We start from the raw sequence: 27,854 nt of genomic DNA, 5'->3' as shown, positions 1-27,854 counted from the left end.
GGGGTTCTACTGTACTTATATTTTTTCTTTTCTCTTTGCCTGTTGCAGTGTTTTATTTTAATTCTTAGTGATAATGGTTTTATATCAGTATAAGATGAAGGAAGAAATACAAATAAGTACTTGTGTAAATTTTATTTTTTGTTTTTGCAGAATATTAATGGCTAAAGTACGCATATTACCAGAAAGAGTTTTATCCGATCATTTGGAAGGGGCTCGACCCCAGAGCCATTACAGATTCTGTTGCTGTCCAGCACAACAAGAATACTTGAAAACAGCTGTAGACAGTCACATCCTTGCTGACATCAATATTCCCAGAAAAAGACAGGTAGGAAATATTACATTAAAAACAATGATATAAAAATTTCTCTTCAAGTAAGTAGCAATACATGTGGAACCTTGTATATATTGGCGTTGTTCTTTTTTAAAAAAAAATTATGATACTTCGACCACATATGCAATGGTGTTATTCCTATTGCGTCAATTTGCTTTAACTTCTAACAAATATCCATTTCAATTGAGATACACTTGGTTTTTTTCTTGTTTGGAAATTCATAGAGTAAATGCAGTTTCTATGACAACGATGAACATGAATAACATGAATATCAAGTTCAAGAGTTTATTTGTAAAGAAGGTATCCAAATGTTTCTATTCATGGCAGGTTTGATGATCATCATTTAAACACATGTTTTTGAACTCTGATAGGCACCTAATATCATATAGCTGTAAGTAAAAAAAAAATCTTATATGGCAAGAAATTGGGATGGAATCTATAAAAAAATCTAAAATGTATTCTCAATTGCACCCTCCCCTCTACCTAGGTAAAAGGTGTAAGACAGACTTAATAATCAATCTATATGTAAAGTCGAACAGAATGAAGGAAGAAAGCGACCACATGTCTGCGCGTGTTGTCTTACCTGCTGGGAGGATCACAGGGAGGGCAGAAATTAAAAATGGCGGCTGTGGTTTTTGTAAGATTATTGAGCGATGACGTCACCCCTCACGTGACTGTTTTTCTGGCCGCCGATTGTCCGGCGGCGCCTTTGCGGTGTATCAACAGCTCAGCCATGAGGGCAAACAGGACTACGAGAAAATCAAGACGGCACTGTTCAAGGCGTTTGCAATTGACCCCACCACTGCTTGGGAGCAACTTGAGGCAAGGACCTTACGTCCAGGCGAAACGGTCGACGTGTACTTGGCAGAGCTGACGAAGTTGACAGTGTTGTTTGGTGGACTGCCTGAGCGGGCTTTAGCATGCAAATTCCTAGCAGGACTCCCGACAGGAGCAAAGCAACTACTACGAGCTAGCTCAAGTGCAGATTCATTGCCCCTTAATGACCTAGTAGATCGGGCCAGGACTGTAATGAAGAATTACTCCGAGATGAGGGAACCAGTAATTGCTGCTGCTCAGTCCACACCGAATGATAAGAAACCGTATCAGGGACCCGGTCCACATGGGGGAATCATATGCTACAGATGCAATGGACAGGGCCACATTGCAAGGAACTGCCGGCAACAACCAACGGCTGTTCGCTGCTACCGGTGTAAGGAAACTGGCCATATAGCTCAAGAGTGTCCGGAAAACGGAACCGGGGACAAGGTATCAGCGTCGACCTCTTCCCCACGCAGAAATTAAATGAGACGCTGCCAGTCATCCCGATATATATCAACGAAACACTGTGCTCAGCACTCCTCGATTCCGGGTGCTCCCGCACTATCGTATGTGCAGATCTCTGCCACACTTGGAAAAAGAAGAACGTCAGAGTGACTACCATCAGTGGAGAGACACGCACATGTTGCGGGGTGGGCAATGTAAACATTCGGACGAAAAATGGAAGCTCTGCTAACCTAGAGGTGCTGGTAGTGCTCGAAAAACCCCTGAGTTTTGATCTGCTCCTAGGATATGATGCCATCAGAGCCCTTGGTGGTGTCTATATAATGGCGACGGGGGCGGTACATTTTCAGGAGAAAGCCCCAGTGTGTGCTGCGCTAAGGATCGACCAACCAGACTTCAGCATCGAATTTGACGAGCAAAAGAGGGCTTGGACTGCCTCATGGAAGTGGTCGGAAAACCGGGAACCAGCCAAACTGCAGAATGGAATAACTGAATACCATGTGCCCGACCACATGAGGCCCGCGTACGAAGAAGAACTTCGCAAATGGATCGAGAATGGCTGACTGATTCCCTATCCCTACAAGAAACTTGGACCTCCTAAGGGTCTGATCCCATTAATGGTGGTTGCTCAGCACAACAAAGCCAAAGTCAGGCCCGTAATGGACTACCGAGAACTGAACTCGTATGTTGATGCGTTCACAGCTGATGCTGACGTGTGTGCTAGTAAACTACGAGTGGCGCCAGCTGGGTTCTAATGTGTCCCTGTTGGATCTGAGAAGAGCATATCTGCAGGTCCGGGTTAGCGAGACAATGTGGCCGTTTCAGATGGTAGTGTTTGCCGGTAGGAGGTATTGCCTCACAAGACTGGGCTTTGGGCTGAACGTTGCACCCCAAATAATGAAGACGATTGTCAATGCTGTATTGTCACAGGATAAGACCGTAAAAGAGGGGACATCAGCATACCTTGACGACATATACGTGAATGAAAACATTGTGCCGTCATCACGTGTGAGGGCCAAGCTAGCTAAACTTGGACTGATGTGTAAGAATCCAAAACGCTTGGAGGATGGCGCTCGTGTCTTGGGGTTGAGCGTTCAACAGGAGCGAGGGACCTTGAAGTGGGGGCATGGAACTGCAGTTCCTGAAGTGCCCCATGTCCTCACGAGGCGGGCTATATTTTCCCTGTGTGGAAAACTGGTGGGACACTTACCAGTATGTGGATGGACTCGGGCCGCGACAGCCATCATGAAGAGGAGGGCGAGTGCAGTTACCAAAGGCTGGGATGACGAAACGGCGGACAGTCTGTTGCTGCGCATGGTGAAGGAGACCATCACAAGAGTCAAGCAGGAGGACCCCACTAAAGGAGATTGGTGCGTCCAGGGAGACAGACTAAATGTGTGGGTGGATGTGAGCTCCCTCGCGATTGGGGCGCTATTGGAGATGAACAGGTCTGTGATTGAGGATGCCTGCTGGTTGCGACCAATGGATGATGCTGCTCACATCAACCTGGCAGAGTTGGATGCGGTAATAAAAGGAATAAACCTGGCACTCCAGTGGAAAGTCAAAGAATTATGCATATGCACAGATTCGCTGTGCGTACACCACTGGATAGTTGACACACTAACAGGCAAAAGAGAGTGCGCACCAAGGCGGCTACCGAAATGCTAATCTGACGAAGGTTGGAGACAATAAGGAACTTGGTGGAAGAGTACGACCTATCGGTGAATGCGGTGCTTGTCACTTCAACCTGCAATCTTGCTGATAGACTTACCCGTGTGCACCAGAGATGGTTCGATGCAATGAAGAAAGAAACCGAACCAAGGTCTTTATGTGCTGCTTCTGTTGAGGAGACGGATAAAATCAAGAAGGTACACCATGACAGTGGACACCCCGGAGTGAGACGGACATATTATTTCGTACACTTAACCAACCCGTCAGTGTCCAAAAGCAAAGTAGAAGCAGTGGTCAAGGAATGCCAAATATGCCAGTCAATCGACCCTGCTCCCACCAAATGGCAGAAAGGTTGGCTGGAAGTCGACGAGAATTGGAGCCGACTAGGCATGGACATAACCCATTATGGTAGTCAGCACTTCCTCACACTGATCGATTGCGAACCAACGAGGTTTGCGATCTGGCGACTATTAACAAGACAGGACTCGGCTAGTGTCAACCATCAATTAGAGTCCATATTTTACGAGCGGGGGCCACCTGAAGAGATTCTCACTGATAACGACACAGCCTTTTGCAGCGGAGAATTCAGGCGTTTCGTAGACGAGTGGGGGATCTGGCTTAGACACAGGTGTGCATATGTACCGAGTGGCAACGGTATAGCGGAGCGGTGCCACCGAAGTGTGAAGAGGATAGCAGCAAAGAAGCAATGTACGATTGCAGAGGCAGTATATAGGTACAATACAACACCAAAGAATGACGTGACTGCTGAAAGTGCACCTGCTAATGCGATACATTGCTATCGAGTGCGTGTTAAGGGCATTGACGCCTGCCTGCCTAATCAAGAGAGGACGCAAGGACGGTATAAGTTAGGGGACACCGTCTGGGTAAGGCCTCCCAATAACCGATGTACGACCAGTTTCAGAAGAGGACGGATCACCGGCATAATTAGTGAGCAGGCTGTGCTGGTTGATGGTACTCCACGGCATGTGAGGGATGTCCGGCCCGCCCTTGATACAAACTAAATGGCGAACAGCGAAAGTGATGAATCATCCAATGATGAAATGTGGATCCGACCTATGCCCCATTGCCGTGATGACATGGCTGAGAGCCTCAGCACAGATGGCGATAGTTCCAGCGCCTCTTCTGAGAGCCCCAATAACGATGGAGCCAAGCTTGATGGAAGGACTGCTGGCAACGTTAATGGTGACAGGTCTGTTACACTTTCTGAGAGCTCGGATGAAGATGGAGCGCAGCCGAATAGTAGGACTGTGGACACTGATGAAGATGAAGAAGTCCAGCTAATCCCCCTCCGTAGGAGTGCTCGTAACAAACGACCGCGGCTGCAATGCCGCATGTGTGATCTTGAGACCGAGGGAGGGGGTTAAAGTCAAACAGAATGAAGGAAGAAAGCGACCACATGTCTGCGCGTGTTGTCTTACCTGCTGGGAGGATCACAGGGAGGGCAGAAATTAAAAATGGCGGCTGTGGTTTTTGTAAGATTATTGATTGATGACGTCACCCCTCACGTGACTGCTTTTCTGGCCACTGATTGGCTGATGACGAACGCTTGGACAATAAAAGGAGTATGTTCAGAAGATTGAGGACAGTGTGTATCAACTGCATCAGTGTGATTAGAAGTTCGACGTGTGTGTTAATCAACTGCCGTAGTTGTGAAACGAATTCAAGCTTTAGAAGTTTGACGTGTGTGTTAATCGACTACCATAGTTGCGAAACGAATTCACTATACTATTTAACTGCAGTCACATTCATCTCGAATAACAGTAATTCAAAATAATAATCTTCATTGTTTTTACCAATATGATTCAGAAGGAGATTAGCAGTTAATTGACTGAAATCCACCTTTGTGAAACAAGAAAAAAATTGATTACTGCCAACAATATTGGAGCTTTACTCTGTCAGTTTTTATCTTTTACTTGTTCTTTTTTTCTTGTCAACTAACCCCCATCAGCAGAATAGATGACAGTTGTCTGTTTTCTTTCAAACTGAAAACTTTATTTTAAGGATCGGTGTGTTATATTTTCCTAGAACTTTGGCATCAAACAATTATCAATGTCATTAGAATTCGTTTTGAATATTTGGGAACATTATGTAAGCAAACATTAAATCTGCCATTCAGTAAAGAAATGTTTCTTGGATTGAATTGCAACAAATACTTGCTCTTTCTTTTTCTCTTTTAGTTAAATAAATTCACATCATCCTACTTTACCCAGTGGCCACCATGGGTATACAAGATGTATGATACTGTAAGTAACAAACTATTTTCTCTGCACTTGTTGATGTTTTTAGCTCATTTTTATAACTTTTTCTTATTTCAAAAGTATAAAAAGTCAGCTTTTAAACCTTGTTAATAATTGCATTCAAAAGCAGTTCTGTTTTTATTCTCTGCTTCATTTTGAAGCTACTTTTAGCTTGAATTTACTTTGTATAAATAAATTAACCTCTTTCTTATATGTTCCAATATAATCTCATTTGGAAAATGACCCAATCATTTAAAAAATTTTGATGCTGAAAATTGTCATTTTTAGGACTGCCTTTTTAATTTACTGTTTTATTATGATACTGGCAAGGGGGCTTTGCATGGTCATAAAATATGCTTAAATATGATATTTTAATTTGTCGTGATTTCAAAAGTAAAAAAGACAATATTTGGGTACCATCAGCTAGAATGAAAACCGAAAGCAAAACTGTAGCATTCCAAGCTGGTGACGTTACCACTGTTGCAACATAACACACATATGAACTGATTAAAAATTACAAACTAAGACGAATGTACAAAATGTTTAATGATATTTTCAATTTTGATCTCTTTTTGACTCCTTAAAAACTATTAAAAACTAAACCGGCAAAAAATCCATAAAAAAAATTTAATCATTTCAGGTTCTGAGCATTTTGGAGGAGATAGAGTTTAAAAATATGAAGACAGACATATAGTTTTTTATATTTCAATAAAAGTTGTTTATTCTCTTTATTTTATATTTGTTTGCATGTCAAATAAAATAAAATCTTGTAATTAAAGAAATTTTAAAATTTATTTTCAGGAGTATTTAATTAATCGTATCCGCAATGAACTGTGTAATTGGAATGACACTCTAAAAAGAGATTCCAATGATTTGGACCCAATAGACTTTTCCTACTGGGTTCTTCAAAACCTACCACTGGATGATAGTCGTCGTATCCACTTGCTCAGTATTGACAGTGCAGTGCAGAGATTACGGTGTGAGCTTAGCATCATGCAAAGTGTAAGTCTGAAAATCAAAACCATTTTGTCACATTTTAATTATTGCTATTTCTTAAAAAGAAATGACATGTACTTCCCATTCAATTATATATAAGAATTAAAAAAAATTGGAAGTCATAAATGAAAATGTTTAACTTTAAATATTTAAATGCCTAGACTAGAAGTTAACAGTTTTAAATGATTGTTAAAAGTTGAATTTAAAGAAAAAGTCTGCAGATATGTGTTTTGATGTTCTTGTAGCCAATGTTATATTAAATGTAGACATTAAATGACACATTTATGTAAAAGCAACCGATTTATTATTAAGCTTATCAAGGAAAAAACGAGCCACTAGACAATGAGGTTGCATTTGAATGAAATTTTACCTTATTACCAGATAAGTAGTTCAGAAAACAACTAACACTTCAAAAATACAGCTTAGTACTACCCCTAAAATGCAGTGTTATCTTTCCCTTTTGACTATGTTGGTTGCAAATACTGTTGTCTAGAAAAGGAAAACTTATGACATATCTAGAACAGCAAAGACTCAAGTATTTTTTGGTCAGGAAAATGGACAGAAAGCTTTGGAGTTATGTGAAATGTGAAATAGCTGCTAAAGAAACTATGATGAACTGATTATTTGTGACTTTCAGTCGAAAAAACTCATGAGGTAAAAAAGAAAGTTTTAGGAGAAACATGTAGAAGTCTAATGAAGCGGGCAGTAATGCTTGGGAGCGATATCATCGACATTGTGCCAGAGTTTGCAGCATTTGAAAAAAGTGTGTTCAGCCATTTTTTCTGCTAGATTTCTGCCACAGGGACACCCGGCCAAATCCAATGTTCTAAAATTGTTGTATGGCATTGAGAGGCAACAGATTCCAGGCCAATCACCAAGTCAGAGAAAACTCATTGTCGAGATCTCAAAAGCAAGGCCCAACTTCATTTGGAGCAGATCCTCTTCCTTGATCATCCCAACCGCATGACAAACAGGTCATCAGCAGCCCCTGTTACTAATCCTCCGTGGAATTTCTTTCTGGAAGTCAGAGAAAGGTTGCTGGACTTTGGAAGCTTTTTGTAGAACTGGTATTACCTCCTAGATTATGACAACCCTCGACCGAATGGTCAAGAATGAGGTTGGGAAAGGCACTAACGACCTCAGTCTTCCACACAGGTTCTTCTGTCAAGGTTTGAGTCAGGAAGATCAGTCTATGATCAATGATAAATAAAGTTGGGTATTTCCAAACCTCCCTCACACGGATGTTGAATACAGATATGTCTGCAAACCAAATGTCTCTTCCTGTCCTAAAGAAGCAAGAACAGGAGGTGCTGGAAGACCTTTAAGTTTTTCGTAGGCAGAGGAAGTACTGTTGATTGGTACATGATAAGAGGAAAGATGTAAGTAGCACATGCCTCACTTCTACCATTTAAGGAGAGTTTCTTCCAAAGTCAAGAGTTAACCGATGCTTCAACCTATGACTGTACCTCCAACCAATTCTTTTCAAGTTGGAGGCCTGGTCTGAACCACATACCAAGGATTCAAACCAGGCCATCCATCCAAATGAAATTAGTTGAGAGGGTGCTATTACCACTTCAGGCACCCAACTGTAGACCAACTGACTTGCTGCAGTTAATTTTGGTTCCTGTGATCATTTTGTAACTGTCTCTGTCACCATCTTGATGTCTTAGATGCATGACACCATCGACATCATCGACATCATCAACATGTGCAGAAACTCTGACTGGTGCTCCACTAGGCAAAGTGATTTTGTGAAGGACCGAAAATGCTTTCCCATGCCTTAGCATGCAAAGTAGCGGCTCCAAAGTAAGGATGACAGTGGACAGCCCTGTGAGAGAGTGAAAGATTTTGAACACTTTCCATCAACCCATACCATTGTCATCAGTGCATAATACAGTATGGAGATCCATTTGCAGAAGTCCAGTTTAAAACTAGCTTTCTTTAAAACAGATGACAGAAAATGATGGTCAACCTTGTTGAAAGCTCTGGACTGATTGAACTTGATCAACACAGCTTCTGTGTCGTTTTCTATCCCTCTCTCTAGGATTTTACAGAGTAGATGCAGGTTGTTCTGAATCGATTTCTTATTCACAGCATAGTTCTGCTTGGAAATGATTAAGAAAACGGGTCAATAAGAACTTGTTTACATTGGACTTAAAGATGACCAGCTGGAAAGCAGGTCAGCTGAACTGAGTTCCACAGGTGGGCTGTTCTAGAAAAGAAGCTTTTTATATGGAATTTGGCAAAGATAGAGTAAGAGAAATTGTTTTTTGTGAAGGTTTGGCAAGGTGGGACCATAGATTGAAGCTCAAATAAACACTTACCATGAAAATAACGATAGAGCAAGGATAGGCTTGCAATGTCTCTTCTGTGGGAAAGAGGCTGTAGAGAAAAGAAAAGGGCATCACCTACCAGGTTTCAAAGTCGGTTTTCAACTCTGTCAAGGCAAGATAGGTGGCTCTGAACAGCTCTTGCCAATATGTAGCAACATAAAACTCCATTTTGGGATGTATATAGCTCTTATACAGGTAGAAGAATGTGTCAGGAATGAGATTTCTTTCTGGAGTGATAGAATAACGCAGCCATTCCAGCGACTTTGGCAACAGATTTTATATACAGTGCCGCCAAAGAGAAAGTCCAAACTTGTCATTTTTTCAAAAACCACAAATTTTAGCTAAATTGAATGTACCTTTTTAAACAACCTATACTTCCTTTCATTCGCCTTTTATTCCTCTATAATTTTACCTGTTCATATTTGACTTTAATTGAAGTATGTCCATCCGAATGCTTGACTTTTACAATATATCCAAGCCACGTTTAGAAACCTCCTTACACTCATCTGCATCAGAATTCATGGTTTTGTTGGACATATTTTTAGCCTAATTTTAACTACTTGACCTTTGTAACACTCATTAGTCTCACAGCTAGTTCTTGTCTAACAGTATCTCTCTCATTCACTGCTCAGGTTAGTTTCTCTTTTTACCTTGGCCTTATCTAGTGAAAGTGTGGCACAATGGCTAACTTGTCTGTACTTGTGAAGTGCAGATGTGTTAAGCAGGTGCTTTGTGGGTTTGGGGTTAGGGTTAGAGCATGTCGGTTGGGTTTGCATGACTGTCGTTTATTAATATTCAACTAAGTCAAAACAATTTGTGACCCTAGAAAATGAAAGGTCAAACCCACAGACCTTGTCATTGAGGCACACAAAAAACAAAACAATGTTCACGTGTCATGTACGAATATCTTTCTTTCATTCCCTTTTTCTCTCTTTCTTCATTGGAAGAGAGAAGTAAATATAATTCTAATGTTTTAACACAGTTGAAGCTTCGATTTTGCATGCACCAGATATATAGTAGTTTGGTATGCACGCAGTGGGACGACTGAATATACTCCCTCATTGTTAAATGTAAAATAAATTATATATTTTATAAAAATGCATTTGTTCGCTATTTTTGTACAAGCATTTGATTTCAGCCTGCAGTTCCTGCCATTAATGCCGCCGACGATGAAATGCTACCTGTAACGGCGCAATGAAAGCACAAGAAGCGACCCAATGCCAGCTGGTTATAGCCAACAACATATCCACCCATTGCATTGATGTTTCTATGTGCCTATTGTTTGATATCGTTTATTCCCCGGGGAGCTGGTTTCATTCCCAGGATGTTTCTCAACCAAGAAAGATTCCCTGGGAACAATAGTGTCATACAAGGCCCTGAATGTATTTGACTGAAGTTTCTGGTCTTAATTTTCAGTCAAACCTACCACTTACTCTTAGTAACTGTACCCACTAGCTTTTGGATAAGTAGCTCTAGCTTTTCCCGGACATCTTTTAGCTCCACTAAGGAGATATTTGACTTCCAGTATCCAGTTAGTTTAGGCCTATTTCCCAACCTTAACTGGGCCATAAGTAGTTTATGGTTCATTTGACCTAGCCTGTCGAAAAAACATGTCACCTCTTCTAACTAACATCCTATCCAACAACATCAATTGTCACACAGACAGATGCATTTCATAAACAAGATTACCTTTCCCTGAGGATTCCCATATGCTGAAAAGATATCGAAGTCTCTGGCCAGCACCTGACAATCCCTAGATGAAACGAACAGCATCTACACATTGCTCGTTCAACAGCCTACTCACCCATCATCTTCTTATAGCTGTATCATCATAGTTTCTCACACTGACAGCCATCGTTGCAAAACACTCGCCTCTGTGAACCAGTCATACTGTCATAAAACTAAATATATCTTTATCGATTGTTCAGCCCTTTTCTTAGCATCATTTATCACACGATAATTACAACTCCACCTTAACTTTCTTTTGTCTGTGGTAAAGAATAAATCAGAATCCATTGTCTACTGATAAAACTTATTTCTTATTTTTTTTTGTTATATTTTATTCCTCTTTTTTTCTTTTACTTTTTAACACTTGAGATATTGATAATATCACACTGGATCATAGCACTCTCGGAGACAAGAGGTCCTTTCAGACACAAACTGCCTGGTTTGATGATCTCAAGCCCCTCATATTCCAACTAGCCAAGTTAAGAGCCATGCTGCAGTGTTGCATCCAGTTTCAAAGTTTTCCAGTGAAAGAACACCAACACTATGCACCATGCTCAATATGGCTAATTCTTTGGTATCCTGATCATTGTGCGCAATGCGCTGACGCCCAGAGGAAAGTAACAAATGTACTAAAATTGGGGCCCTTTTCTTGCATTCTGATAAAAGTTTGTCTAGAGAAGGTTTTTGTCCTTGACAAGTTTTATTTCCAATATGGCCCCCTCCAGCATTTGCCAGAGAGTTCTTGCAATCTGATGAAAGCCTTACAAAAGTAGTAATGAAAGGGGTATCAGGGAAGTTAGTGGAGTCTCCAATGTCTCTGCCCATTATCTGACGGAGTTCACAGAGAGCTTTCAGATTCTTCTTCTGCCAACAAACAGGGAGTCAATTTTACAAATTGCCTGTGCCAACAAACAGGAAGTCAATTTTACAAATTGCCTGTGCCAACAAACAGGGAGTCAATTTTACAAATTGCCTGTGCCAACAAACAGGGAATCAATTTTACAAATTGCCTGTGCCAACAAACAGGGAGTCAATTTTACAAATTGCCTGTGCCAACAAACAGGGAGTCAATTTTACAGATTGCCTGTGCCAACAAACAGGGAGTCAATTTTACAAATATCCACTCCACTTTAAAGGGAGAATTTTTCCCTTTTCTTTCTGTAAGGAGAAGCTGATTGGCTTCTGATTTGTATTGCTAGCTCCAGATAGGAAAATTGTCCTTTTGAGGGTCTGTCCTTGAACTTTCTTTATCCTAACTTTGGGCCTGTTTAATTTTAGGGTTTGCACCCCTATTTTTTTTTTTTTTTTTTTTACACAGTGATCACCACTTATCAAGGCCCGGAAGCCACTCAGGGATAAGGGTTATTGCAAGTACATTACGTTAGTGAGGAGATTTGATGAAGTGTTTAATTAGGGGGGCGGTTCATTAGGAATTTGTTAACATTAGACTTGAAGACATCCAAGTTGTAGTCCGGAGGGAAGCAGGCAGACGGAACAGAGTTCCACAGGCGTGCAGTTCTAAGAAAGAAGCTTTGTTCATGAAATCCGCGTTTTGATTTAGGCACAGATATAGAGTGGGGGAAATTTTTCACAGTGGATTCAGCTAGACGGGTGTTTTTCGTGAAAGATTGGCGAGGGGGGACCAGGGATTGGAGTTCAGATGAGCACCTGCCATGAAAATAACGATAAAAAACAAGGATAGGCTCGCAACGTCTCTTCTGTGGGAGAGGGGTTGCAGGGTAGAGAAAAGGGCATCCCCCACTAAACCACGAAGTCTATTTTGTACTCTGTCAAGGCATGATAGGCTGTTTTTGGCAGCTCCTGCCCAGATATGGCAACAGTATTCCATCCTTGGACGTACTTGGCTTTTATATAGATAGAGAATTGCATCAGTAGTGAGATATCTTCTGGAGCGGTAGAAGGATCCCACCATCTTTCCAGCGACCTTGGCAACAGACTTGATGTACGTGTTCCATTTCAGATCAGGAGTAAAGGTCAAACCCAGAAGCTTGTCAAAACACGGGGCCTCACCCAGACGAGAGCCATCCATCACAATTGATGCCAGCTGGGGATCAGAGCGTTGATGATGTAAGGATAGGAGTTTGGTTTTGGATGCATTAAAGGTAACTAGCCACATCTTCCCCCACTGGGGAGCTGCTATTTTGGGGAGCATTCCCTCTCGTCACAGTCCTTTAGGGAGAGCAGTCCCTTTGGTTTTTGTGAGGTTTGGGCAGTATGTTCCTTCTTTTTCATGTTGAGCTCCCTTTTTGAGTGACCTATCCTCTTTAGGAGCCGCTCCTTTGTTTACTAATTACGTTTTCCAGCCCCATTTTTTTCTCATAAGATCATCCTACAGAAATTACTACCTCTTCGTGAAATCCTCTTAGGTTTTACATCCTCCTCTGGGATAACACATTATCTGTTCTATTTTCATGAGGGAATACAGATAAGAAATTGGCTTTGAAATAGTGCCATGACATTTTAGTTACCTCAAATGTATTTTACTACAGAATAATAAAACAAATTTGGTTGCATTTGTTAAAGCAGTTATATAGAAATATGAAATATATTTAAAAATAAAATATATTTAAAAAATAAAATATATTTAAGAATAAAATATATTTAAAAGTAAAATATATTTAAAAAATAAAATATATTTAAAAATAAAATCGCTACAAGAAAAATAGAAACATTTACTTCCATTTTGATTTCTTCAGCAAATTATGAAGATTTCTATTCCTTTTATTTTTTTACTTTCTGCTTTTAGTGCTCTATCCTGTGCTGTCGAGAGTGTGACTTGGAAATTGCAAACAAGAGTGATGTGTTCAGCATGTCTCTTGAGGGCCCATTGGCTGCATATGTCAACCCAGGAGGATATGTACATGAGACTATTACTGTATACAAAGCTAAAGGCCTTATTCTCATGGGCGACCCTTCAACAGAGAACAGTTGGTTTCCAGGGTAAATAAATACAGTTTCGTTTTTGTTATCTATGTATCCATGCCAAATTTATAAAATTTATCTCAAAGTCTCATTTCATTGACTTGTTGTTTAGAGAAATTAATGTAAAAATACAGTTTGTCTCTAGATAAAATTCTGATAACGGATAATAAAAATTATATTTAGTTTCGAAAGAAGAAAAGACATGTGTAAGTAGCATGATAACTTCCTACTTTCAAGATTTCCTGAAAAACATTCTTTGAATTTAGGATGATGAGTTTGTGGGAGTTATCTTTCCAGTATGATATTGGACACAAATTAGCATTTACAGTTTTGTTTAGCTGAGATTATGATTCCAAGATTCTCTAAAGATGTCTGCATGTAAGAACATGTTAAATAGTATAATTCCTAGAACGACATGTGGATATGGTTACAATGAGCAATTTGATATACATATATATTATATATATATCATATATATATTATATATATATTATATATATATATATATATTATATATCATATATATATAACATATATATATGATATATATATGATATATATATTATATATATAATATATATATATATATCAAATATATATATATCAAATATATATGTATATATCATATATATATATGTATATATATCAAATATATATATATATCATATATATATCATATATCATATATATATATATATATGTATCATATATATATATATATGTATCATATATATATATCATATATATGATATATATATATCATATATATATATCATATATATATCATATATATATATCATATATATGATATATATGTATCATATATATATATCATATATATGATATATATATATCATATATATATCATATATATATATCATCTATATTTTTATAAAGTAATAGGGTTCGTGTGTTTCTGTCTGTGTGTACAGCTCTCCATCATCAACGAAATATAAAGGAGGTAAGAGGGTAGATCTCTCCTGGTAGTGAAACATTAGAACCCATTTTAGGATGTTTCTGTTATAGGAGCCATAAGAATCTTTGCCTAATTTCTTTATATACTATTCTACAAACCACCCCCATATCGAATGACTTATGCTCATTTGCATATCACATTATATTAAATCTCTTTAACTAATTACCTCGACCTTATTACATATTGGAAATATTCTAATCATTTCAACTGTACTATTTACAAAATCTATTTAACATTTAATCTATCTATCTATATATCACATTATATTAATTCTCTTTAACTAATTACCTCGACCTATATATCTATTAAAACAGAGATGTGTGTGCCACAGACGATTTCTGATTGGTTAATCCAATAATCACATCTCCTAAAAAACAATCGTTTCTACGCTCTTACCTTTATCAGAAAATATTATGGCTTTATTTATTGTCCATCTTGGAAGGGTTTAATTTTTTAATAACGTGTTATTTACAAATTAAAAAAATACGAAACTATTATACGAAACTAAACTACACGAAACGCGCACACACGCACACACACACGTTCACTACCGTCACGTTGTTATGGCAACCAAACCCGCTGACTTTTGGCCTTTTGGTCAAGATCAAAGTGTAGTATCTGTTCTTCAGATGCTGCACTTCATTTTCTTGTTCTCTTTCGTTAGAGGAGAAATCCTTCACGACTGAGACAATTTTTATTTTTGTACCTTTTCTCCACGTTAAAAAACGACCCTGGTGTCTAACTCTGTCACGTGGGGAGGCATAGTAAATAGGTACATAAACAGTAAACACACACAGTAAATGTGATTTTCTTCATTTTCTCATTTCACTCGTGGTCTTAAATTCATTTCGGGTTTGTATTACTGTACACATAGATTCGAATAAGTTGCCAAAAAACAAATATATAACAAATAAATGTTATCAAAGGCAAGATAAATTACTTTCTACCAAACTGGATATATTTTTCGTGTTTTTATTCAATTTAACATGTTTATTCAGCTCGAAAAGCATACAGTGTTTACCGATGTATTGGAAAATTCAAGATGGCGGCCGATTCTCTCTTTAACACGATAAGTTTGGAAAAAGGTGTAATAAATAAAAAACCGGTTAAAATACTGTTAAAAACTCGCTCAATATATGTTACCGTGACATAGGTTGACATATATTCGGCGGGTTTTTAATAGTATTTTGTCTAGTTTTTTATTTATAACACCTTTTCCCAAACTTACGGTGTTAAAGAATGTGTGAGACGCCATCTTGAATTTTCCAACACATCGGTAAACACTGTATTCTTTTCGAGCTGAATAAACATTTTAAATTGAATAAAAACACGAAAAATATATCCAGTTTTTATCGGTTTTTTACCTTCTCTGCAGAAGTACAAAAAAAAAAAAAAAAAAAAACGGAAGGTACTTTTACAGAATGTTAAACTAACCCTAACCGATGTTTTATGTTTAGTTTAGGAAAAGTCAGAAGAAACAAAAGTCATTATTGCATGAAATATACGTATTTAGTTGAAGTATTGTTTATGTCAATTCTTTCGAAGAAATTTAGCAAGAATACCTGTAAACCAGGAAATCGGTAAAATGTCATCATGGATGAATACTTGTCTATTATAATTTCTACCCTTGACAAAAACTTAGCCATAACAAAAGAGATTTATTGTTCAGATTGTTTTTGAGATTGATTTCTAAAAAGATATTTTATAAATAAAATCGATTTTAAAATTAAAGACTTAAATTACAATAATTGAATTTAAACATTCTTATTTCAATATTTGGCACATAACACCTGCAAAAATGATCACAATGTCAGGATTCCATTTTATTTCAGAATCGATGGCAAATTGTGTAGATTGATATCTCATTACATTAAATACTAATATTTAACATTAGTTTATCATTTAAGCCGATAAAAAGCCCTTTTTTTTTCGAGTCATAAAAGGATTTGGAGTTTCCTAATCAAACTTTCGGGTGCAGTTGCACGCTCTCAAAATAACTAAAGTGTTGGCTTTAAAAAAATTGGTTCATTAAAACTAAACAGGTTTAGTTTTAATAAAAAAAAAAAATTAAAAAAAAATCGCTTTGGTAATTAGATATGTCGTATGGTTATCCCTAATCGCTGAATAAAACCGCTAACGAGTTGAATGATTACGACATAAAATTAAACTCGGGTTCCTGAAACGGAAACTTCGTTTGTTTTTGTTTTTTTCTTATCAATATATTTACATTGTTATTTTGTTTTCATTTTCAATCATTCGAACAGTTTTCTTTTTCAAGTAATCCAAGTTACAAAATTCCCACTGTTTACTATGCTAAAATCACAATGACTAATGTATACCTATTAACCCTTATCCTTGAGTGGCCTCTGGGCCTTGATAAGTGGTGACACCCATGTAAAAAAAAAAAAAAATCACTCGAACAGTTTTCTTTTTATAATGTACAGTTTTAAAAGTTTAAAAACTATATAGTTTTTACTTCAGGAAAATTAATGGGTCAGTTTTTACGATGTGCCCTGTTAAAATACTGTTAAAAACTCGCTCAATATATGTTACCGTGACATAGGTTGACATATATTCGGCGGGTTTTTAATAGTATTTTGTATAGTTTTATATTTATAAAACCTTTTCCCAAACTTACAGTGTTAAAGAGGGTGTGAGACGCCATCTTGAATTTTCCAACACATCGGTAAACACTGTATGTTTTTCGAGCTGAATAAATATATTACATTGAATAAAAACACAAAAAATATATCCAGTTAGGTAGAAAAGTAACTTATCTTGCCTTTGATAACATTTATTTATATATTTGTTTTTGACTATTTTTTCGAATCTATGTGTACAGTAATACAAACCCACGATATGAATACTCACGTTGTTATATATATATATATATATATATATATATATATATATATATATATATATATATATATAAATGAGATTATAGCAGTTAAAAAACATTTTTAAAACACGCACACACCTTTTTCAAAGTGATCAGAAATCGTATAAAAGTAAAAAGGGTAAATTTTTACTTACTTTCCAACTTAATCACCTTTAACGTGACTTTTACATTTTTTTTTTAAATGGAATTCATTTACCGATACAAAAGAAATGATAAGTAAATAAATCCATAAATAAATATTATAAATGGTTTATTTTAATACTTGCCAGGATGCGGAGGAAAATGAATGAAGGGGGAGGGGAATAAAATAAAAACATTTTGGAAACAGAGTAAGTTTGAAAGAATTGCTTTGCACAGAAAGAAATTAATGAAAAAATAAAATTAAAATTTCTTTTCTTTCTTGATTTTTGTTTTAGTTTTTTATGAAAAAGGAAGTCAAAATTAAGACTATAAAAAACAATTTTTATTAAGAGCGAACCTCAGTCGTCAGGTCTGTAAAAAAAAGACGTGGAATAATAAATGTTTTCTAATACAAATTGTTTTTACTTATGTGTACATTTGTCTCTTTGAATTTCGTTTGTTTAATATATCGGTTTGCAATATAATTTTGTCATTCTGTCAGACTCAAATTTTAAATCTATATATCTATAAAAGTGAAAGTGTGTGTGTGTGTGTGTCTGTGTACATTTCCCTACGAAATAACTCTGTCAATTTTTAGTCTACAGACTCGAAATTTGATATACAGGGTACTGAGATTTGGAAAAATCTATGTGATCGGTTTTTAGCCAGAAATTTGGTGATTAAGGGGTCAAAGTTCAACGATTTGAGCTTTGAGAACTCTACCAAACTTCTCCGACAATTTTGGGTCTACACACTTGAAATTTTAAATATAGCTTCCGTGGACATGGATCTAACTTAATAACTTGATTTGAGCCCAAAACAATAAATTTTCAGGGGTCATAATAGGGGTCAAAGTTTAAAAAATTACCCTCTTTTTTTGCTCAGCATACACCTCCAAACACCCGGGCAACGCCGGGCACCCATGCTAGTATATATATAATATATATATGTCATATATATATCATATATATATATTATATATATCATATATGTATATATATATATCATATATATATCATATATATATATATATCATATATATATATATATCATATATATATATCATATATATCATATATATATATATCATATATATATCATATATATATATGATATATATATCATATATATATATCATATATATATTATATATATATATATCATATATATATATCATATACATATATCATATATACATATCATATATATATATCATATATATATATATAATATCATATATATATCATATATATATCATATCATATATATCATATATATATCATATCATATATATCATATATATATATATCATATCATATATATCATATATATATATATCATATCATATATATCATATATATATATATATCATATATATATCATATCATATACATATATCATATATATATATTATATCATACATATATATCATATATATATATCACATATATATCATATATATATATATATCACATATATATATCATATATATATATCACACATATATATATATATATCACATGTATATATATATATATCACACATATATATATCATATATCATAGATATATATATATATATATATCACATATATATATCATATATATATACATATATATATACATATATATATACATATATATATATATATATATATATATGTGTTTGTGTATATTTTGTTCACAAGGAGAACTAGTTAATCTAACAGATTTTTCATATCATTTAAAAATAATGAAATTTTCTTTGGATAGTGTGTAAGATATCTATCTATCTATCTATCTATATATATATATATATATATATATATATATATATATATATATATATATATACAGGGTGGCCGAAAAGTCCCAGGACACTATACATGTATTTTTAATAAAACACAGTATTTTTTAATGAAACACACAGAAAACATATATATTCAACAAAAAAAGAGAACTTTATTAGAAACAAAGCAGAAAACAACTAGAGTAATTTAGTGGTCTAATCATATTTAACAGCATTAAAATATTAAAGATAGAGTGTCCTGGGACTTTTCGGCCACCCTGTATATATCTATATATCATATATATATATATATATATATATATATATATATATATATATATATATATATTTCATATATATTTATATATATCATATATATATATATTTTTATATATATCATATATATATATTTATATATATCATATATATATTTATATATATATCATATATATATATTTATATATATCATATATATATATTTACTCGGGTTTTTTTATTCAAAAGTAATGGACTAATGAATTCAGGTTGTTAGATAGTGCTCAATAAAAAGAGCTGATAATATTTGTTTATTGTTATATAAACATGGTCACATCCTGCTGCTACAAATAGCCACTTGTTTCAATCAAACAACAGATATCATCAGGCAGCGACTTGACTATTTAAAAGTTCAATGAATAATGGATTTTTATTTTAGGTAGGAACTCTTTAAAAGTTGGAGTTAAAAAACTTAAAACACAGAACTTTAATTATAAGAAGTAAAGAGGGAGGGGGTAATTTAAATAAAGTTAAAAGATTATAATGGAGAGAGAGTGATTAAGAAGAGAAAAAAGAAATAGAGAAAAAAAATATAAAGAGAATATTATATATCTGTTATACTGCACAAAATGCACAAAAGGCAACTACGTGGGGGAAACAGGCCTGGAGTTCCGCCTACGTCTTAATAACCACAAACACACCATCAGAGATAAATCTACACAGCATCCAGTAGCTATCCACTTTAATTTACCTAACCACACAATAGACAATATCAGATATATCCTCATAGCATCCAATTTTATTACACAACACCAGAGAAGAAAATATGAAAAAAAATTAATTCTAAAACTCAACACGCACACTACAGGCCTTAACAAAAACCTAGGACTTCTCAGTGACTACAATTTTCATAACTACAAAGATATTCTATAAACATTTCCTTAGGACTAAAATGCATGGTGAGATGGGGTAACTCTTTCCGAAATCTTTACATTTTCCCTAATGTTTTCTTTCTTTATGATCTCATACACATGGCATGTGTATGTGTGTGCGTATTATGTACGCATATTTGTATGTATTTGTGCGAGCGTATGTGTACGCGTACCTGATAGTGTATATACACGTCAGTATGTGTATATACATGTATATGTATGTGTATGTATGTACATATATATATATGTATATATATGTATGTGTATGTACATTTGGATATATGTGTGTGTATGCGCATATATGTGTGTATGTTTTCAAAACACATTTTCTTTAAGAGTTAATTTTCTTCATATTACCGTATATGTATGTGTGTATATAAGTGTATGTATTTCTCGCACACCTATACTTCTTTTCCCGTCACTCTCTTCTCCTCTTCCTCTCTCTCTCCCTACATTCGCTTATGTAGACTTATATGTATATATGTACAGCTGTCTCTACGTGTAAATGTATGCGCTAGCATTTATGTATGTACATGTATGTCTGTTAGTATATGTATATATGTATATATGCATGCATTTATGTATGCATATGTGCATATATGTATATATTTGTACAAGTGAGTATTTGTTTGTATACGTATGTATATGTACATATTAATATACATATTAATAAAAAGTAGCGTTTCGTTTTTGTCTTAAAACGGTTGAATTTAGAAACGACGTTTTCGTTCTTTTTCGAACGAGAAATAGCCGTTAAATTACAAATGAGCATCATAGCGTTTCTCCTCATAACGTCTCATATCCTTTGAATTCTTATTCTCTCTTAGAATAAATAATATCATTAGAATTCAAAGGATTAGACTGTTAAATACGCGTTTCTCATTTTTATTTACTGTTTAATTTTTAATTTTTCGTTTGTATGTATATATGTACTGTGTGCATGTGTGTATGTGCGTACTTATATGTTTATATATTTAAGACTGACGTGACACCTTCTCATTGGCTATACCTCCTTCTCCTCCTCCTTCTTCTCCTCCTCCTCCTCCTCCTCTACCTTCCTTCCTTTTCCATTCCCCCTTTCCCCGTGCATCCTCATACTTTCACTACACCGATGAAGATTGAAGGATCGGTCGAAAATTATGTACTTATAAAAAAAGTTTTTTAATTTTTTTTCATAATATTATTATTTTATATTCCTGCACGTCACCAATTAAAAACGAATAAAGAAAAGTTATAAGCTTTTATACTTTTCGCATTCTTTTTTATTCATATATATATATATACATATATATATATCATACATATATATATATCATACATATATATATATCATACATATATATATATATATATATATATATGTATATATATTTATATATATATATATGTATATATATTTATATATGTATATATATCATATATACATCATATATACATCATGTATATATATATATCATATATATATATATATATAATATATATCATATATATATATATGATATATATATCATAAATATATATATTATATCATATATCATAAATATCATATATATATGATATATATATATATCATATATATATATCATAAATATATATATATCATATCATATGTCATATATATATCATATATAATGTATATATATATATAAACATGTATATATATATCATATATATATATAAGCATATATATATATATATAAACATGTATATATATATATATCATATATATATAAACACATATATATCATATATATATATCTTTATCATATATATATATAAACATATATATATATCATATATATATATCATATATATATATCATATATATATATCATATATATATATATATATCACATATATATATCATATATATATATATATATATATATATATATATATATATATATATATATATGTGTGTATATTTTGTTCACAAGGAGAACCAGTTAATCTAACAGATTTTTCATATGATTTGAAAATAAAATTTCTCTGTGGATTGTGTGTAAGAGTGCATAAAATTTTTCTTTGGATAGTGTGTAAGATTTGATATTATATGATATATATAATATATATATATATGTGGATTTTTTTAACAATCAATTTTAATACCTTTTAAATGGTATTATATTGATTATTGTACCAATATTAACCTCGGTTTAGCTCGATGAGAATTCAGAGCAATATAATTTATACAATCAGAAAAAACAACACCTTTTTTTTAGTAGTACACAATACTGCAGGGGTTACCTGGCGTTGTCTGGGTGATCGGTCCCCTTCCCACTCCGAGGGGTAACAAAAAAAGTCACCCCTCAGGATTTACAAGCTTGGTGCCGGCCTCCCCCCTTCAGGGAGAGATAATCCCCAACCCCACCTTCAGGGTGGAGGGTGCCTGGAGGCTTCCCCCCCCCCCACAAAGAAAAAAGTCAACTCCTCCTGGCCTCTTCGCCCCCCCCCACCTTTGGGGGGGGACACCGGCTCCCTCCTTTGGGGGGAGAAACTGCTAAGCTCCCCCCTTTCGGGTGAGAAAATGCCAGGCTTCCCCTTTTGGTGGGGGGATGGTGGCCAGCTCCCGCTGCTTGCCCGTAGGTGGGTGGAGGATCGGACACCCTTCTGTTAGGAACCCACCCTTGGGGGGAGGTGGAAGGAAAGGGTATAGCCCCTCCTCGCTTTGGATAGGATTTAATAAACAAATAGAATTTTTAAAAAAAAAGTAGAATTGATCAGGATCGAACACGCAAACTAACGGTTAACAGTTTAGTATGCATACCCGAATTACCTTTAATAAATAAAAAAATAAATAAAAAATGTAGTAAAAGAAAGTATAAGCAAATGAATGGATAAACGGGGAACGGGCTTGGTTGCCATAACAACGTGACGTACACAAGGACGGTAGTGAACGTGTGTATGTGTGTGTGTGTGCGCAGTAGTACTAATAGTCTATCCTTTGGAGGACAGCGTTTGTTTTCGTGTTGTGTGTGCGGCTAGCGCCAGAATGGCGGACGTGGTGTCGGAGGTTGGATTGTGATGGCTGGTGTAAGTTTCGTAATTTTGTAATTTGTGAATGGCAAGTTAGCAAAAAAAATAGACCCTTCCAAGGTGGACAATAAATAAGGGCGTACTATTTTATGGTAAACTTAAGAACGTAGGAACCATAGTTTTTTAGGAGATGTGATTATTGGATTAACCAATCAGAAAACGTCTGTGGCACACACATCTCTATTTTTATAGATATATAGATAGATAGATATTTATATATATCATATATATATATATTTATATATATCATATATATCATATATATATATAAATTTATATATATCATATATATATATATAAATTTATATATATCATATATATATATATATATATTTATATATATCAAATATATATATTTATATATATAATATATATATATATATATATATTTATAAATATCATATATATATATATTTATACATATCATATATATATATATTTATACATATCATATATATATATTTATATATATCATATATATATATTTATATATATCATATATATATATTTATATATATCATATATATATATATATATATATTTATATATATAATATATATATATATTTATACATATCATATATATATATCATATATATATATTTATATACATATATATATCATATATATATATATATATATATATATATATATATATATATATCATATATATATCATATATATATATCATATATATATATATTTATATATATCATATATATATATTTATATATATCATATATATATATTTATATACATATATCATATATATATCATATATATATATATATCATATATATATATCATATATATATCATATATATATATCATATATATATATCATATAGATATATATATATAATATATATCATAAAGATATATAATATATATATTTACATATATATATAATATATATATACATATATATATATATCATATATATATTTACATATATATATCATATATATATATATATTTATTATATATATATATACATATATATACATATATATATACACATATATATCATATATATATATATATCATATATATATACATATATATACATATATATACATATACATATATATATATCATATATATATACATATATATATCATATATATACATATATATATCATATATATATACATATATATATATATAATATATATATATATATATTTATAATATATATACATATATATATATATATATATATATATATATATATATATATATATATATATATATATGAGAAAAGAAATTTTCTTTGGATAGTGGGTAACAGTGCATAAAACTTTTTTTTGGATAGTGTGTAAGAGTGCATACATTTTTCTTTGGATAGTGTGTAAGAGTGCATATATTTTTCTTTGGATAATGTGTAAGAGTGCATAAATTTTGCTTTAGATAATGTGTAAGAGTGCATAATATTTTTCCTTGGGATTATGTGTAAGAGTGCATAAATTCTTCTTTGGATAGTGTGTAAGAGTGCATAAATTTTTTTTGGACAATGTGTAAGAGTTCATAAATTCTTCTTTGGATAATGTGTAAGAGTGTATAAATTTTTCTTTGGATAGTGTGTAAGAGTGCATAAATTTTTTCTTTGGATAGTGTGTAAGAGTGCATAAATTTTTTCTTTGGATAGTGTGTAAGAGTGCATAAATTTTTCTTTGGATGGTGTGTAAGAGGTCATAAATTTTTCTTTGGATAATGTGTCGTAGTTCATAACTTTTTCTTTGGATAATGTGTAAGAGTGCATAAATTTTTCTTTGGATAATGTGTAAGAGTGCATAAATTTTTTCTTTGGATAGTGTGTAAGAGTGCATAATTTTTTTCTTTGGATAGTGTGTAAGAGTGCATATATTTTTTCTTTGGATAGTGTGTAAGAGTGCATAATTTTTTTCTTTGGATAGTGTGTAAGAGTGCATGAATTTTTCTTTGGATAGTGTGTAAGAAGGCATAATTTGTTTCTTTGGATAGTGTGTAAGAGTGCATACATTTTTTCTTAGTGTGTAAGAGTGCACAAATTTTTTCTTTGGATAGTGTGTAAGAGTGCATAAATTTTTTCTTGTGATAGTGTGTATGTGTGCATAAATTTTTTCTTTGAATAGTGTGTAAGAGAGCATAAAATTTTTCTTTGGATAATGTGTAAGAGTGCATAAGTTTTTTCTTTGGATAGTGTATAAGAGTGCATAAATTTTTTCTTATGATAGTGTGTAAGAGTGCATGAATCTTTCTTTGGATAGTGTGTAAGAGTGCATAAAATTTTTCTTTGGATAATGTGTAAGAGTGCATAAATTTTTTCTTTGGATAGTGTGTAAGAGTGCATAAAATTTTTCTTTGGATAATGTGTAAGAGTGCATAAATTTTTTCTTTGGATATTGTGTAAGAGTGCATAAATTTTTTCTTTGGATAGTGTGTAAGAGTGCATAAAATTTTTCTTTGGATAATGTGTAAGAGTGCATAAGTTTTTTCTTTGGATAGTGTATAAGAGTGCATAAATTTGTTCTTTGGATAATGTGTAAGAGTGCATAAATTTTTCTTTGGATAGGGTGTAAGAGTGCATAATTTTTTTTTGGATAGTGTGTAAGAGTGCATAAATTTTTTCTTTGGATAGTGTGTAAGAGTGCATAATTTTTTTCTTTGGATAGTGTGTAAGAGTGCATAAATTTTTTCTTTGGATAGTGTGTAAGAGTACATAAATTTTTTCTTTGGATAGTGTGTAAGAGTGCATGAGTTTTTTCTTTGGATAGTGTGTAAGAGTGCATAAATTTTTCTTTGGAGAGTGTGTAAGCGTGCATAAATTTTTTCTTTGGATAGTGTGTAAGAGTGCATAAATTTTTCTTTGGATAGTGTGTAAGAGTGCATCAATTTTGCTTTAGATAATGTGTAAGAGTGCATAAAATCTTTCCTTGGGATTATGTGTAAGAGTGCATAAATTTTTCTTTGGATAGTGTGTAAGAGTGCATAAATTTTTTCTTTGGATAGTGTGTCAGAGTGCATAAAGTTTTCTTTGGATAGTGTGTAAGAGTGCATCAATTTTTTCTTTGGATAGTGTGTAAGAGTGCATAAATTTTTCTTTAGATAGTGTGTAAGAGTGCATAAATTTTGCTTTGGATAGTGTGTAAGAGTGCATCAATTTTTCTTTGGATAGTGTGTAAGAGTGCATAAATGTTTCTTTGGATAGTGTGTAAGAGTGCATAAATTTTGCTTTGGATAGTGTGTAAGAGTGCATAAATTTTTCCTTGGATAGTGTGTAAGAGTGCATCAATTTTTCTTTGGATAGTGTGTAAGAGTGCATAAATTTTTTCTTGTGATACTGTGTAAGAGTGCATAAATTTTTCTTTGGATAGTGTGTAAGAGTGCATGAATTTTTTCTTTGGATAGTGTGTTAGAGTGCATAAATTTTTTCTTTGGATAGTGTGTAAGAGTGCATAAATTTTTTCTTTGGAGAGTGTGTAAGAGTGCATAAATTTTTCTTTAGATAGTGTGTAAGAGTGCATAAATTTTTCTTTAGATAGTGTGTAAGAGTGCATAAATTTTTCTTTGGATAGTGTGTACGAGTGCATAAATTTTTTCTTTGGATAGTGTGTAAGAGTGCATGAATTTTTTCTTTGGATAGTGTGTAAGAGTGCATAAATTTTTCTTTGGATGGTGTGTAAGAGGTCATAAATATTTCTTTGGATAATGTGTCGTAGTTCATAACTTTTTCTTTGGATAATGTGTAAGAGTGCATAAATTTTTCTTTGGATAATGTGTAAGAGTGCATAAATTTTTTCTTTGGATAGTGTGTAAGAGTGCATAATTTTTTTCTTTGGATAGTGTGTAAGAGTGCATATATTTTTTCTTTGGATAGTGTGTAAGAGTGCATAATTTTTTTCTTTGGATAGTGTGTAAGAGTGCATGAATTTTTCTTTGGATAGTGTGTAAGAAGGCATAATTTGTTTCTTTGGATAGTGTGTAAGAGTGCATACATTTTTTCTTAGTGTGTAAGAGTGCATAAATTTTTTCTTTGGATAGTGTGTAAGAGTGCATAAATTTTTTCTTGTGATAGTGTGTATGTGTGCATAAATTTTTTCTTTGAATAGTGTGTAAGAGAGCATAAAATTTTTCTTTGGATAATGTGTAAGAGTGCATAAGTTTTTTCTTTGGATAGTGTATAAGAGTGCATGAATTTTTTCTTATGATAGTGTGTAAGAGTGCATGAATTTTTCTTTGGATAGTGTGTAAGAGTGCATAAAATTTTTCTTTGGATAATGTGTAAGAGTGCATAAATTTTTTCTTTGGATAGTGTGTAAGAGTGCATAAAATTTTTCTTTGGAT

At 33.4% G+C, this 27,854-nt stretch overlaps 1 protein-coding gene across 3 annotated transcripts in view; it reads left to right on the top strand.

Moving 5' to 3' along the window:
* Positions 1-27,854, top strand: part of LOC145277833 (protein cereblon-like) — a 189,422-nt gene that overhangs the window by 118,803 nt on the left and 42,765 nt on the right. For 2 of the 3 annotated variants that reach the window (XM_080129748.1, XM_080129750.1), the window contains exons 5-8: positions 151-325; positions 5,482-5,547; positions 6,343-6,543; positions 13,366-13,559. In XM_080129748.1, the coding sequence (XP_079985874.1) occupies positions 151-325; positions 5,482-5,547; positions 6,343-6,543; positions 13,366-13,559 (636 nt within the window). Of the gene's footprint in view, positions 1-150; positions 326-5,481; positions 5,548-6,342; positions 6,544-12,579; positions 12,722-13,365; positions 13,560-27,854 lie in introns of all 3 variants that reach the window. The other variant, XR_013868213.1, reaches the window with a different exon arrangement.

This window comes from Euprymna scolopes, chromosome 6, assembly GCF_053919585.1.
Source record: "Euprymna scolopes isolate OS-2025 chromosome 6, ASM5391958v1, whole genome shotgun sequence".
Lineage (NCBI taxonomy): Eukaryota > Metazoa > Mollusca > Cephalopoda > Sepiida > Sepiolidae > Euprymna > Euprymna scolopes.
The sequence above is the reverse complement of the archived record's forward strand: the minus strand, read 5'-3'. Positions and strand labels throughout refer to the sequence as shown.